We start from the raw sequence: 16,871 nt of genomic DNA, 5'->3' as shown, positions 1-16,871 counted from the left end.
GTGCAAAGAGATGATCGAAAAGCTCAATATCATCAGTCAGAACAAGGCCATGGGCCAACTGCATAGACCATCAATTGCTCATATGCAAGTTGAAGTTGAAGCTGAAGAAAATTAAAACAAGTGTGCCAGAGCCAAAATATGACTTTGAGTATATCCCACCTGAATTTGAGGTTATCTTAATAGATTTGACTCATTAAACCTAAGGACTGAAGACCAGAGGAGGTGTCGTATAACAACAGTGATGTCATACATGAAGAAAGAAAAAGGTCATTAAAAAGATAGGAAAGAAAGAAAAGACCAAAATGGATGTCAGAAGAGACACTGAAACTTGCTCTTGAATGTAGAGTAGCTAAAGTGAATGGAAGAAATGATGAAGTAAAAGACCTGAACAGAAGATTTCAAAGGGCAGCTCCAGAAGAGAAAGTAAAGTACTATAATGAAATGTGCAAAGACCTGAAATTAGAAAACCAAAAGGGAAGAACATGCTCAGCATTTCTCAAGCTAAAACAAGTGAAGAAAAAAATCAAGCCTCAAGTTCCAATATTGAAGGATTCTATGGACAAAATCTAGAATGACACAGGAAGCATCAAAAGCAGACGGGAAGGAATACAAAGAGTCACTGTACCAAAAAGAATTGGTTGATGTTCAACCATTTCAGTGGGTAGCATATGATCAAAAACTGATGATACTGAAGGAAGAAGTCCAAGCTGCACTGAAGGCACTGGTGAAAAACAGTGCTCCAGGAACTGATGGAATACCAATTGAGATGTTTCAACAAACAGATGCAGCACTGGAGATGCTCACTTGCCTATGCTAAGAAATCTGGAAGACAACTACCTGGCCAATGGACTGGAAGAGATCCATATCTGTGCTCATTCCAAAGAAAAGTGATCCAACAGAATGCAGAAATTATTGAATAATATCATTAATATCACACGCAAGTAAAATTTTGCTGAAAATCATTCAAAAGCAGTTGCAGCAGTACATAAGACAGGGAACTGCCAGAAATTCAAGCCAGATTCAGAAGAAGACCTGGAACAAAGGATATCATTGCCGATGTCAGATGGATCTTGGCTGAAAGCAAGAATACCAGAAAGATGTTTATCTGTGTTTTATTGATTAAGCAAAGGCATTTGATTGTGTGTATCATAACAAATTATGGATAACATTGTGAAGAATGGGAATTCCAGAATACTTAATTGTGCTCATAAGGAACCTGTACATGGACCAAGAGGCAGTTGTTCAAACAGCAAGAGGATTCTGTGTGGTTTCAAATCAGGAAAGGTGTGTGTGAGGGTTGTATCCTTTCACCATATTCATTCAATCTGTATGCTGAGCAAATAATCCGAGAAGCTGCACTATATGAAGAAGAACAGGTTATTAGGTTTGGAGCAAGACTCACTCACAACCTTTGATATGCAGATGATACAACCTTGCTTGCTGAAAAGTGAAGAGGACTTGAAGCACTAACTGGTGAAGATCAAAGATCACAGTCTTCGGTATGGATTACACCTTAACACAAAGAAAACAAAAATCCTTACAACTGGACCGATGATAAGCAACATCGTGATAAACTGAGAAAAGGTTGAAGTTGTCAAGGATTTCATTTTACTTGGGGCCACAATCAATGCCCAAGGAAGTAGCTGCCAAGAAATCAAACAATGTATTGCATTGGACAAATCTGCTGTAAAGACTTCTTTAAAGTGTTGAAAAGCAAATATGTCACTTTGAGGACTAAAGTGCCTGCCTTAGTTATCTAGTGCTGCTATAACAGAAATACCACAAGTGGATGCTTCAACAAGAAGTTTATTCTCTCACAGTCCAGTAGGCTAGAAGTCCAAATTCAGGGCATCAGTGCCAGCGGAAGGCTTTCTCTCTCTGTCGACTCTGGAGGAAGGTCTTTGTCATCAATCTTCCCTGGTTGAGGAGCTTCTCAGCGCAGGGACCCCAGGTCCAAATGATGCGCTATTCTTCTAGCTCTTGTTTCTTTGTGGTATGAGGTCCCAGAAAGGGGCTCCGCTGTCCACTTTCGAGTGGTGACTGCATAACGCACAGAACCATCTGTAAATGAGGCAGAAGTTTTCTCTTCTTCAGTCAACTGATGATAAGGAACTCAACTCCCCATGAGGCAACAGGTGCAGACTGGAAGATAGAAGGTAATGTGACAGGAGTGGAGACCATGGGCATTTGGGCCACTTCCTCATGCAACTTACTTGTGCCTTCAGGTCCTGCTCAGGCCTGATCTTACAAATACCACTTCAATTTAATGATGGAGTGCTGCTATGCAGGTCCAACATTTTGACTCTGTGGGTCAGACAACTGCCAGTTCATGATGGGCAGCTCAGTCCGCACGGTGACTTGGTGTCCCATGGTTAAGTGTTTAGTCTCTACTAAGGCCCAGTAATAAGCCAAAAGCTGTTTCTTAAAAGCAGTGTAGTTATTTGCAGAGAATGGCAGGGCTTGGCTCCAAAATCCTAAGGGTCTGTGCTGTGATTCACCAATAGTGGCCTGCCAAAGACTCCAGACAGCATCTCTATCTGTCACTGACACTTCAAGCACCATTGGATCAGCTGGATCATACGGCCCAAATGGCAGAGAGGCTTGCACAACAGCCTGAACCTGTTGCAGAGTCTTCTCTTGTTCAGGGCCCCACTCAAAACTAGCAGCTTTTCTAGTCACTTGATAAATAGGCTGGAGTAGCACACCCAAATGAGGAATATGTTGCCTCCAAAATCCAAAGATGCCCACTAGGTGTTGTGCCTCCTTTTTAGTTGTGGGAAGAGACAGATGGAATGAGTTATCCTTTACTTTAGAAGGAGTATCTCGACATGCCCCACATCACTGGACCTCTAGAAATTTCACTTAGGTGGAAGGCACTTGAATTTTGTGGGACTAATTTCGCTTCCTCTAGCACACAAATGTTTACCAATAATTCCAGAGTCACCGACACTTCTTCTTTACTAGGTCCAATCAACATAATGTCATCAATGTGGACCAGTGTGATGTCTTGAAGAAGGGAAAGGGGATCAAGGTCCACTTGAAAGTGGACAGCAGCAGCACTACCGCCCCTTTCTGGGACCTCCCTGAAGGACAGTGGTGAAGGGAAATCCTTCCAATGGGCAGAACTTTGAGCAATGCACCTGGTTGTTAACTTTGCTTGGGAGGAGAAACGGCCAAATGTGCGATTATATGCTGATTCATGGGCTGTGGCCAATGGTTTGGTTGAATGCTCAGGGACTTGGAAGGAACATGATTGGAAAATTGGAGACAAGGATTTATGGGGAAGAGGTATGTGGACAGACCTCTCTGAATGGGCCAAAGAAGTGAAGACATTTGTGTCTCATGTGAATGCTCACCAAAGCGTGAACTCAGCAGAGGATGATTTTAACAATCAAGTGAATACGGTGACACATTCTGTGGAAACCAGTCATCCTATTTCCCCAGCTAACTCCTGTCATTGCTCAATGGGCTCATGAACAAAGTGGCCATGGTGTCAGGGATAGACATTTTGCATGGGCTCAGCAACGTGGATTTCCACTCACCAAGGCCAACTTGGCTACAGCCACTGCTGAGTGCCCAACCTGCCAGCAGCAGAGACCAACACTGAGTCTCCAATATGGCACCATCCCTCGAGGCGATCAGCCAGCAACCTGGTAACAAGCTGATTACATTGGACCACTTCCATCATGGAAACGGCAGCGTTTTGTTCTTACTGGAATAGACACTTACTCTGGGTATGGATTTGCCTTCCCTGCACACAATGCTTCTGCGAAAACTACCATCCAGGGACTTAACAGAATTCCTTATCCACCATCATGGTATCCCACACAGTATCACCTCCGATCAAGGGACTCACTTCACAGCGAATGAAGTGCGAAAATGGGCCCAAGCTCATGGAATTCACTGGTCTTACCATGTTTTCCGTTATCCTTAAGAAGCTGGCTTGACAGAACGATGGAATGGCCCTCTAAAGACACAATTATGGCACCAGCTAGGTGGCAATACCTTGCAGTGTTGGGGCAATGTTTTCCAGTTGGCTGTATATGCTCTAAACCAGCATCCAACATATGGTGCTGTTTTCTCTCATAGCCAGGATTCATGAGTCCAGGAATTAAGGGGTAGAAATGGGAGTGGCATCACTCACTATTACCCCTAGTGACTCACTTGCAATATTTTGCTTCCTGTTATTTTGACCTTATGCTCTGCAGGTCTAGACATCTTAGTTCCAAAAGGAGGGATGCTTCTACCTGGAGACACATCACTGATTCCATTGAACTGGAAGCTAAGAATGCCACCTGGCCACTTTGGGCTCCTTATGCCTCTGGATCAACAGGCAGAAAAAGGAGTTACCATACTCACTGGTGTGACTGATTCTGATTACCAAGAGGAAATTGGATTGATATTACATAATGGAGGTAAAGAAGAGTGCGTCTGGAATGGAGGAGATCCCTTAGGGCGCCTCTTAGTACTATCATGCCCTGTGATAAAAGACAATGGAAAACTACAGCAACTCAATTCCGATATGACTACTAATGGCCCAGATCCTTCAGGAATGAAGGTTTTGGTTACCCTACTAAGCAAAGAACCATGACCAGCCAAAGTGCTTGCTGAGGGCAAAGGGAATATGGAATGGGTGGTAGAAGAAGGTAGTTCTAAATACCAGTTACAGCCACGTGACCAGTTGCAGAAATGAAGACTGTAATTATTATGAGTATTTCTGCTTTGTATATGTGTTCATTGTATCATGTTAGATGAAAGTATGACTTTATAATTATCTTTATTCAGAGATTATGTATGGTTTAAAGAGATGTGTACAGGTGTCAAGTTGACAAGGGGTGGATTGTGATGGTTAAGATTGTGTGTCATCTTGGCTGGACCATGATTCTCAGTGTTTGGCAGTCATATAATGTTGTGATCACTTTCCTGTTGAGATTTGATATGTGATCACCTCCATGATGGGATCTGCAGTGAGTAGCCAATCAGTTGAAAGGGAGTTTCCTTGGGCGTATGGCCTGCATTGAATATAAGCAGACGTTCTGGCAAGGCTCAGGGGGTTTTTGCTTGTGCTGGATTCTGCAGCTGGCTCCTGTTCATTTGACCTCTGGTTCTTGAGACTTGAGCTAGTAGCTTACCTATGGTCTTGCCTACCGATCTTGGGATTCATTGATCTTTGCAGCCTGTTAGTGAGAGCCCTGTCCTCTGACCTGCTGATCTTGGGTTTGCCAACCCCTGCGACTACGTGGATCAGGAGAAGCCTCTATCCTGACCCATGGACTTGGGATGTTCCAGCCTCTACAACTGCATGAGCCATTTCCTTGATATAAATCTCTCTCTCCATATATGTATTTATATGCTTTACTGGCTTTGCTTCTCTAGAGAATCCAGCCTAAGACGGTGCCCCTGATCCAAGCTATGATATTTTCAATCACCTCCTCTGCATTGGAAAGCTTGATAATGAATAAAGAAGACTGAAGAAGAATTGATGCCTTTGAACTGTGGTGCTGGCGAAGAATACTGAATATACCATGGAATGCCAGAAGAACGAACAAGCCTGTCTTAGAAGAAGTTCAGCCAAAGTGCTTCTCGGAATCGAGGATGGTAAGACTCAGTCTCATCTACTTTGGACATGTTATCAGGAGGGACCAGTCCCTGGAAACGGACATCATGCTTGGTAAGGTAGAGGGCCAGTGAAAAAGAGGAAGACTCTCAATGAGATGAATTGACAGTGGCTGCAACAATGGGCTCAAACATAACGAAGATTGTGAGGATGGTGCAGTACCGAGCAGTGTTTTGTTCTATTGTATGTAGGGTTGTTATGAGTCAGAAGTGACTCGACAGCACATATCAACAACAACATAAGATAGAAAATCTTAACTATGAGAATGACCTCAGAATAAGAATTGTCATTAATGTTAATACAACTTTCATAGTTAGAAAGCAGCATTTAGGGTAATATATTTCCTTGAGAAATTATTTTGATTTTTAGATTACTCATCTATTATTTTCCTATGTAATTGAATATTCTGAATATAACTATGGTTTCCTTTGCTGGACAAGTTAAAAATGACTCTCATTATACTGAAAACTTTATATTTATCTCCAGTAAGTAAAGATATACCTTATTATCTATATAATCAAATCAACCCAAAATAATGTATTGTGATACCAACATTATTTTGAATTATATTATCTCAAAAAGACTCATAATCTCTTGTCCAAAATCTATTTAAAATGTTATAATTTGATATGTGGCCAAAACTATTCATTTCCCGGAATTTTAAAAGACTACATAAATTTGAATTACAGTGTATAAATTGAATCTAAGAATAAACCAAGAATATGTGCAATTCCAAACAAGGTGTCTTGTTTCTCATTAAATTTCAGTTGAATAAGTATAAACTATTTGTGAATATTGCACAGAAGAGTGAATTCTATAAAAGTTTCACAAAGGACCACATTCTATATAACAGGTAGATTTTAAAAAATGCTCTTTAACTTGCTCCTCCACTAGCCTCTAATAATGAAAACCAGAAGTAGAAGTTCAAATGAAAGCAGAAAGTTCAAACACAAGCAGAAAATATGTCAACATTTCATTAAACGTAAGGGACTTTGTTATTTTTCAAGTCAGTGTTTCATACTTAGAACAGCTTAAATGAGTGAATGCAGATTTACATTCCCAGAAAACATGTGGGCATGTTCTCCCTCCCAGGAAAAACCCAAAGGACATATCTATATCAAAGATATAGCCAGAGTATGGCATATAATTGTGTTAATGGTTAACCCAAGCCAGAGCTGAGCAGCCACATTGTGTCCTATTTTTGCCAACTTTCTATTTTCAATGAAATAAACAAGAGTATTCAACAAAGCCTGCATTAATCTACTTAGAAACGAGAGTTTAACAATTTTATCACATAGGAGATTTTCTTTCCTGAGGGCCTATTTTTTCTCCTCTCAAATCAAGAGCAATTTTTCCACTGTTGACACAAAACCACCCCAGACATAAATGCCAGAGATCATATAGGCTGATACAAATGCAATGAACATAGTTTGAGACATAAACCATAATCTTAGTAAGCCTTCATTTAGCCAATATTATCTTTACCCAGGAGTGGTAGTTGACTCCTAAACATGGGAGAACCTGAGGAATATATTTTTCTTTTAACTGATTCTCTTAGTGAACCATCTGTATTATCAAGGGAGAAGCTATATTATCAAGGATTCAAAGCTAGACTTTATAGTTTGTATATGGAATATTCCTGATAAAAGCCAATCCTAGGCTTAATTTTACATCCACTTAGATTTATTAATAGTTTAAAAATATTAGTAGAATTTGAGTAAAACTGACATATTAATTGACTTCAGAAGAGCATGGAAATCCTCCTAGAATCGCACACATCTTGTTGCTATTTCTGTTCCAGGGACACAGCTGATAAGAATAAGAGATCTATGTGTGTTTCCTTTGTCCATAAATACTTTAATCATGGAAACTTAATAATCTCAGCATTATTCCTTTTTTCTGTGATTATTTTGGGATGGTCTTCATTTTAACATGAAAGTGATATCTTAGGAGTATATAAAAGAAGGGGTGAAATCAAATTCACATGAAGCTGCTGGCTTTAATTTGTACACACTGCTGTTTGAATCTGTGATGTTGAGACCCATAAGTGAAGAAGGAAAAAAAGGCATTAGGGAATGAGCAGACTGATATTTATATAAAGTTCCCAAAGAGGAAAATACCACAACATACTGGATCTTCCAAATAAGAAAATAAGGAAACAAACAGACCAACAAACAAAGGCAAAATAGCATGGGTATAAAGATGTATATTCTTTGGAGCTATCCATTTCTTTCTTCAATCACAAAGACTATGTTCTAGCTAGGCAGCAAAATAGTAACACAACAAAACAAATTTAAAGAAATTCAATCAAAGTATATTTAAAACTTACATATGTATAATTGTGTTAAAACTGAAAATATATTTTTTCAAGTTTATCATAAAAAGCCAAAATCAATGCTTTCTGATCTCCCCACTTAATTTTAGCTTTGCTTAAGATTTAACCAGAGGCCACATAATTGGCATTAATCAAGAGTAACAGTATTATCTACAGCTATCACTGTACTTAATGGCAAAAGACTGAATGCTTTCTCTCTAAGACGAGAAACAAGCCACAATATCTGCTCTCATCACTGATACTCAACGTAGTACTGGAGGTTCTAGCCAGTGCAGTAAGGCAAGAAAGTGAAATAAAAGGTATACAAATCAGAAAGGAAGAAATAAAACTATTCATGTTTGAAGATTACATGATTGTCTATTTAGAAAATTCCAAGGAACCCACCAAAAAACTCCTAGAACTAATAAGTGAGTTCAGCAAGGTCTCAACATAGGAGGTCAATATACAAAAACCAATCCTATTTCTCTAAACAAGCAATGAGTAATTGGAAAATAAAATAAAAAATACAATACCATTTATAATCACACAATAAAATGGAACAGTTAGGTGTAAATATAGCAAAGCATGTACAGATTCTGTATGCTGAAAATCACAAAATGCTGATAAATAGTATTTGTCATACAAATAGGATTTGCTAGTCATAATTCCATATGCAGCAGTGCAGGAGCTTATAGTTCTGTGTCATAAAGTACAAGTATAATCTGTATCTTCTGGGGTTTTTTTTTTTGCATTTTTTTTTTTGTTTTTTGTAGTTAACTAGAAGGAGCCTGGTGGCGCAGGTTAAGCACTCAGCTGCTAACTGAAAGTTCACTTCTCTGTGGGAGAAAGATATGGCAGTCTGCTTTCATAAAGATTACAACCTTGGAAACACTATGGGGCTGTGCTACTCTGTCCTATAGGGTCGCTAAGAGTCGGAATTGACTCGATGCCAACTCGTTTGGGTATTTTTGGTTTGGTAGTTAACTGGAGGTTAAAAATATTTATCACTTAAAATATTATTATTGGTAGGCAAAGTTGTAAAAAAATTATAGCTCAATTATGCTAGTGGTTTTGAAACTTTTCCTTAAAACAGAATTGTTTCTTTTAAAGAAAACTTGTCCAGAATTTAATTTACTAGCCAAAATAAACAAATGAGAAGTTGCTACAATTCAAGGGGAACAATAGGGAATCTGCCTCACCTTCTCCAACTAGTTCTTTCTCTTCTTCCTCATTTTATCCTTTACCGTCAGTGCTGAATGGAAAGTTAATATAAATATAGCTTGAGAACACTGGTGTCTATTTTCCTTCTACTCATGTGGAAACAAAGAAACCAAGGAATTCTGTGGTTAACCACTTTACTCATCCATGCAATGAGGGCATCCAAACTGTCCCCCATGTATCTTGACTTCAAAGCCAATCTCTCTTTCTCTATCATCCCACTTTATTTCTCTCCCTTTATTAAGGAAATACACACTCTGAACATAACAGAAATCAGTTGTAGTTATTCTGGAACCCTCTGCATTGAAAAATTGTCTACTTTAAAGTTTGAAGTTCCTTTATATGATTCACCAGTAAAAAGCTGCATGGAATGGGCTGGATATTTCCTAATTCTGTTGTCAGATATTGGCTTACTCATTTACAAACACATCCATTAAAGAGTTCAAATGTGAACCTTGAATGTTGTGCAGAGTAGAAAGAGTGACTACAGTTTACAGAGAATTCAGATCACATGCTAATGTTCAAAACTTTTGTTAGGGAGAAAAGGCATGAATGACTTCAAGAGACTAGTTTAGCTTTTAAGTGACAAGGAATTTTTGGCAATTTTGGGCAAACTGGGTAACCACAGTGCTTTATACACTGAAAAGATTTTTTCCAGGATGTCTTGCTTTAGGATTATTTATTAATAACCCCCCTCCCCACCATCCCACTATGTTATTGTTTTCATTTATGAAAAAAAAGGGGAAGAGAGGGTTTATTGTATCTCTTTCAAGCTCCAGAATTTTATGATTCCGTGATAATAAGCATATAACATCCAGATTAAATGAGTGAAGACACAAGGGATCGTTTGACCAATACATTTCTGAAGATAAGTGTTTGAAAGCTGCTTTCACCCAGGTTCTGATCAGAATTTTATCTTATAACATGGGGTTTATTAATCGTAACAGATTTACGAATCTTCACCGTGTATACATGAGGTATATTCTAGAGCCCTTTATATAAGAATATCTACTTACGCAAATTTTAAGGAATTATTACTATTATGAGGAGCCCTGGTGGCACAGAGATTAAGCACTCGCTGCTAACTAAAAGTTGGGCAGTTCAAACCCACCAGCCGCTCTGTGAGAGAAGATGTGGCAGTCTGCTTCCGTAAAGATTTACAGCCTTGGAAGCCATATGGGGCAGTTCTACTCTGTATAGGGTTGCTATGAGTCAGAATCTACTTGGCAGTAATGAGTAACAGGTTTATTACTATTACTATTAAATTAAATCTACCATATGAATTGTGAACACTCCATCTGACTGAAGGTCTTTAAGAATTCTGTTCCTTTCTATTTCTACTATACACACTCAAGAAAATTTATGGGAAAAAGACAGCCTCTTCCTATTAAGATACAAATTCCCTTTGTTCTGCTGCTAACTCTTCATTATTTTTTATTCCTTAATTGTATTTTGAATTTACTTATCTGATAACTATTAGGTAAGCTTTATGCAAAAATATTCTGGGAAAGAACTATATCAACAAAAATAACAACAAAACAATAGTAACGGCTACTATTTTTTTGAGTATCTTTGTGCCAAGTCTGGTGCTAAGTGCTTTATATACTTTATCTTTAACATATATACAGATCATGATGAGACACAGTAATAGCAGAGCTGTTAGCATGCTTAATACTCTACATCTCATAATCTTTACCTCTATCCTCTGTTCCTCCTAAACTTGACGCTGTATGGCTATAGTATCCAGGGCAATGCTGACATTATTGAAACCTAATACTGAGAATGTATAGAATGATTCCTACCTTAGACCAGTCACCCATTCTCCATACATAACATTTCGAGTAATCCTCGCAGTCCTCAGCCTCCCTGGGTCTGGTGGAGAGGACGCATTTCTTTCTAGGGTTAGTACACCTCACAGTCCGATGACGAACGCCTTTGCCACACTTGACTGAACACTGGAAGACAACACCAGAGAGTTTGGATAAAGACCTTGACTAGGAGATATGGACTATAGATTACATTATGTTAAGTATTGCTTTCTAATCATTTCTCACATACAAGGCAGGAAAAGAGCGATACGTAAGTATAAGAGAAACATCAGGCTAAGCACCAGTATTGCAGGCCAGATGGAGCTTAAGATGCAGTGCTGGAGATAAATGGGCTTCAGGAACATCAGATCATTATTACAGAGTGTAATATAACACAGAGATTATTTAGAAAGACAAATAATAACCCATGATTGAAACATAAAATATAAAAATTTGATTGATATGGTCAGAATGTCATTTCTCAACATTTCTTAAAGCTAAAAAAAAAATAAATTTCAGCAACAACAAAATTAAGAATTTCTTTACATAATTATAAAACCAAAAAAAAATCAGTTGCCATTGAGTCAATTTCAACTCATGGCAATCCTTGTGAGTCAGAGTAAAACTGTGCTCCATGGACTTTCAATGGTTGATTTTTTCAGAAGTTGATCACCAGGCCCTTCTTCCAATGTACCTCTGGGTGCACTGGAACTTTCAACCTCTTGATTAGCAGTCGAGTGTGTTAACCATCTGCACAACCCAGAGACTCCATACATTAAAAAAACCCATTGCCATCGAGTTGATTCCGACTCATACCAACCCTACAGGACAGAGTAGAACTGCTCCATAGAGGTTCTAAGGAGCGCCTGGTGGATTCCAACTGCCAACCTTTTGGTTAGCGGCCTTAGCTCTTAACCACTACACCACCAGGGTTTCCATACATCTATTAGACCAGCTAAATTCCAAAACACTGACAAAACAAGATACTGGCAAGTATGTGGAGCAACAGGAAATTCTTATTCGTTGCTGTTGGGAATGCAAAATGGTATATCTAGCTTGGAGGACAGTTTGTCAGTTTCTTACAAAACTAAACAGTTTTACCACACAATCCAGCAATCATGCTTCTTGGTATTTACCCAAATGAACTGAAAATTTATGTTCATACAAAAACCTGCACACAAATGTTTGTAACAGCCTTATTCATAATGGCTAAAACTTGGATGCAGCCAAGATGTCTGCCAACAGGTGAATGGATAAACAAATGGTGCTATATCCATACAATGTAATATTGTTCCTCAATAAAAATATATGTAAAGGTTTGATACATGCTACTACATGGATGATCCTTGAGAACATTATGTGGAGTAAGTCAGTCACAAAAGAACAAATATATTGTATAATACCACTTATAGAAAATATCTAGAATAGGCAAATGCATATAAACAAAAGTTTATTAGTGGTTACCTGGGTTGTGGAGAAGGGAGGAATAGGGAGTTATTGCTTTAGGGGTACTGAGTTTCTGTTTAGGGTGATGAAAAACATTCGGAAATAGACAGTGCTGATGGTTGTAAAACATGGTAAACGTAATTAATGTTACTGAATTGCATAGTTAAAAAATAGTTTAAGTGGCAAATGTTTTCTTATATATATTTTACTGCAATAAAAAAAAAAAGCGAAGGAAAATGAAAAGAAGTAGGCATGTACTGCACCTCGGACCACACTCCCGCTTCCCACACGGTCATGCAGTCCTGGCCCTCGCAGCGCTGGGCAGAGGCGGGCTTCGGCCCTGTGCAGTCCCGTTCCCGTGCCCTAATCAGAGTTCCATTGCTCAGCTGTTGGGTGCAGGCCACTTGTCTGCTCTGCATCCCTTTTCCACACGTTCGTGAACACGGGGTCCATTCTGTCATCATCCATCTAAAAAGTAAAGCCAAGAGTCACTGAAAACAAGTTAAAAAATATCTAAATACTATATAGCTTGACATGTCTAAACTTATAAGAATGTTACACAGTAATTTTATGCCATTTTTATTATTATACTTTTTCCAGGATGCCATGCTTTCTGTTGCTTTGAATTCTCCATACTTTTTATCTCAGGACCTTACCCTTCTTAGAATATCAAAGTATATAGCAGATTAAGGGCATGTCATACTGTGTGCTTTGCCTTTTATTATTTATGTTTATTATTATCTTGCCATATAGAGAGATACCTTTTAAGTATAAAATTGCCAACATACATGAGTCATTCCTATTCTTTGTATTTTACATCTTCACAACAACCCATATATTAGGTACTATGACTATCATGGCCAGCCATTTTACGGAAGAGGAAACTGAGGCAGTCATAGGTTTAGTAACTTGCCAAAAGTCACGAGGTTGTGGAGCCAGAAAATGAACTAAGGCTGTAGACCACTTCACAATGAGGTGCGCGGGTATTAGCAAGGTAATAGACATCTGCAATGGAGTATCCACTCTTACTTGGATGAAGCAATCACAGATGCATTTTGCCTGTTGTTGGCAACAAGGTTTCTGTGACTGGGACATATCTTCCCTGACAGAGCTACATGTTGCTTCTTTAGGTTATCCACTCACTGAGATCACAGACACTGCAATGACAGATTCAGAGGACTAAATCTGAAGCAACCTCCTTTTAGAGGTTCTTAGGACTCCAATACTACTCTTAGATTTCACTGATTTCATCATTTAACCAGTATATATGTATTTTAATACCTAGACAGAGATTTTTTTTCAAACAATCATCAGGGCAGTGATATGTATCTAAGACACTTCCATTTCTAATGAATTGAGATCTGCCCTGTTGTTGTTGTCTTGTGCTATCAAGTAGATTCCAGCTCATGGTGACCCCATGTGTTACAGAGTTGAACGGCTCCGTAAGGTTTCCTTGGTTTGTGCTCAACTGCTAACCTAAAGTTTGGTGGTTCGAACCCAGAAGAAATGGCCTGGAGATCTGTCTCCATAAAGACTGGTTGTTGTTACTGTGTACTGTCTAGTCAATTCCAACTCACAGTGACCCTATAAGACAGAGTAGAACTGCCCCACAGGGTTTCTTAGGCATAATCTTTACAGGAGCAGATGGCCAGGTCTTCTCTCCCACAGAGTAGCCGGTGGGTTTGAAAACCACTGACCTTTTGGCGGTCAAGCGCTTAACCAATCAAGAAAACCCTATGGAACAGTTTTACTCTGTAACATAGGGGTTGCCACAAGTTGGAATCAACTTGATGGCAACTAATAACAACAATAACAACCTTTACAGAAGCAGATTGCCAAGACTTTCCTTCAGTGGTGCTGCTGGGTGGGTTTGACCTGCCAAACCTTTGGTTACCAGCCAAGTACAAAATCATTTGTGCCAGCTGGGACCAAGACCTGCCCAAGGACTCTAATCTAGACACCTCCCCAAATTTATTTCAGGAAGGAACCAATGACTATTAAATGATTCATGAGATTTGGTATTTGTAGATTCCTGTCAATAAAAAATTCACTCTAGGTTTCCCTTATCTGGACAACCGTACAGGGGAATCCAATCCTCCCACTATAACTCTGCACAATCTGATTTTGGTGCAGTGTAGGGCAGCAAGAAGACCTGGGTTTATTTCTGGGTTCCTGACTAGCTGTGCACATTCTTGAAACAATACTTAACAGCTGTAAAGTTTCCATTTTCTCATTTGTAAAAGTGTTTATTATTATACTGCCTGACCTACAATCGGTACTCAGTACATAGTATATGATATACATATATATATATATATATATATATATATATATATTTCTCTAGCCTCATCTCCCACTTCTTTAGAAAATAAACCATATGTTCATCTTCCTCCCCAAACACTCTCTATTTTTACCTCATGGCATTTGTTTATGTAAGATCCTCTGGCTAGAATGTCTCACCACCACCCTTAACACCTAGCTCTAAGCTCTTCCTCCTAGCAGAGCTTCTCTATCCAACCAACAGGGAACATCCTCTCCTCTACCCTCTATCACCTAGCTTGTAGCACTCACACGGCACTTCATTAGACAGTCCCTAGGGAAGGGGACAGGCTCAAAGGCTACCTAAGGAATTTGAACTTCTTTTCCTAAATTAGTATATAAGCTCCTAACAGGTAGAAATCAATTCTTATTCTTCTCTGCGTCCACAATGCTTTTCACATAATAGTGTCTCATTAAACATTTCTTGAAATGGAATTTATGTTTCTCTTTTTGCTTTACAGAAATAGCCTCAATTATTTCAAATTCACTTAAACCCAAGTGCTTTGGGCAATGATTTAAGTCTTGAGAAATCATTTATCCTCTATAGCCTAGTTCTCTCATGTGTATCAGTACCAGCTGCATTTGAGTCAATTCTGACTCATAGTGACTCCACGTGTCAGAGCAGAACTGTGCTCCATAGGGTTTATGATGGCTGATTTTTCAGAAGTAGATTGCCAGAACTTTCTTCTGAGGTACCTTTGGATGAACTCAAACCTCCAACCCTCTGTTTAGCAGCCAGGCATGATAACCATTTGCACCACCCAGGGATTCCTTTCTTATATGTTGTTGTTGTTGTTAGGTGCCTTTGAGTCATAGTGACCCCAAGTGCAACAGAAGGAAACACTGCCCAGTCCTGCACCACTCTCACAATCATTATTATGCTTGAGTCCACTGCTGGAGCCACTGTGTCAATCCATCTCACTGAGGGTCTTCCTCTTCTTTGCTGACACTCTACCAAGCATGATGTCCTTCACCAGGGACTGGTACCTCCTGATAACATGTCCAAAGTACATGAGATGAAGTCTCGCCATCCTTGCCTCTAAGGTGCACTCTGGCTGTACTTCTTCCAAGACAGATTTGTTCATTCTTCTGATAGTCCATGATATATTCAATATTCTTCGCCAACACCATAATTCAAAGGTGACAATTCTTCGGTCTTCTCTATTCGTTGTCCAGCTTTTGCATGCATATGAGGTGACTGAAAATATCACGGCCTAGGTTAGGAACATCTTAGTCCTCAAAGTGACATCTTTGCTTTCGAACACTTTGAAGAGGCTTTTTGCAGCAGATTTGCACGATGCAATACCTTGTCTGATTTCTTGACTGCTGCTTCCGTGGTGTTGATTGTGGATCCAAGTAAAATGAATCCTTGACAACCTCAGTATTTTCTCCGTTTATCATGATGTTGCTTATTGGTCCAGTTGTGAGGATTTTTGTTTTCTTTATGTTGAGGTGCAATCCATACTGAAGGCTGTAGTCTTAGATTTTCATCAGTAAGTGCTTCAAGTCCTCTTCACTTTCAGCAAGCAAGGCAGTGTCATCTGCATACTGCAGGTTGTTAATGAGTCTTCCTCCAATCCAGATGCCTTGTTGTTTTTCATATAGTCCAGCTTCTCAGATTATTTGCTCAGCATACAGATTGAATAAATATGGTGAAAGGATACAACCCTGAAGCACATCTTTCCCGACTTTAAACCATGCCGTATCCCCTTGTTCTGTTCAAATGACTGCCTCTTCATTTGTGTATAGGTTCCTCATGAGCACAATTAAGCATTCTGGAATTCCCGTTCTTTGCAATGTTATCCATATCCATAATTTGTTATGATCCACACAGTCGAATGCCTTTGGATAGTCAATAAAACACATGTAACCGTATTTCTGGTATTCTCTGCTTTCAGCCATGATCCATCTGACATCAAACATCCCTCGTTCCACATCCTCTTCAGAATCAGGCTTAAACTTCTGGCAGTTCCCTTTTGATGTACTGCTTGCTTCTTATATGTAAAATGGTGTAATTCTAAATGAATCTATGTTTCTATTGCTGAAAAAGGACAAATTTCATGCTATCATTTGTGCTCTACTGCTACCTCTGTCAAGATTTTTTTTTTTTTTTATTGTACTTCAGGTGAAGGCTTACAGAACAAATAGT

The 16,871-nt window shown here is 39.1% G+C and overlaps 1 protein-coding gene across 1 annotated transcript in view; it reads right to left on the bottom strand.

Moving 5' to 3' along the window:
* Positions 1-16,871, bottom strand: part of ADAMTS19 (ADAM metallopeptidase with thrombospondin type 1 motif 19) — a gene marked incomplete at its 3' end in the record, with an annotated part of 285,099 nt that overhangs the window by 23,417 nt on the left and 244,811 nt on the right. The window contains exons 20-21 of the mRNA XM_004384305.2: positions 12,667-12,871; positions 10,952-11,104 (exon numbers count right to left, since the gene is read on the bottom strand). Coding sequence (XP_004384362.2) covers positions 10,952-11,104; positions 12,667-12,871 — 358 coding nt within the window. The remainder of the gene's footprint in view (positions 1-10,951; positions 11,105-12,666; positions 12,872-16,871) is intronic.

This window comes from Trichechus manatus, unplaced genomic scaffold, assembly GCF_000243295.1.
Source record: "Trichechus manatus latirostris isolate Lorelei unplaced genomic scaffold, TriManLat1.0 scaffold00121, whole genome shotgun sequence".
Lineage (NCBI taxonomy): Eukaryota > Metazoa > Chordata > Mammalia > Sirenia > Trichechidae > Trichechus > Trichechus manatus.
This window is presented reverse-complemented; position numbering and strand designations above follow the sequence as displayed.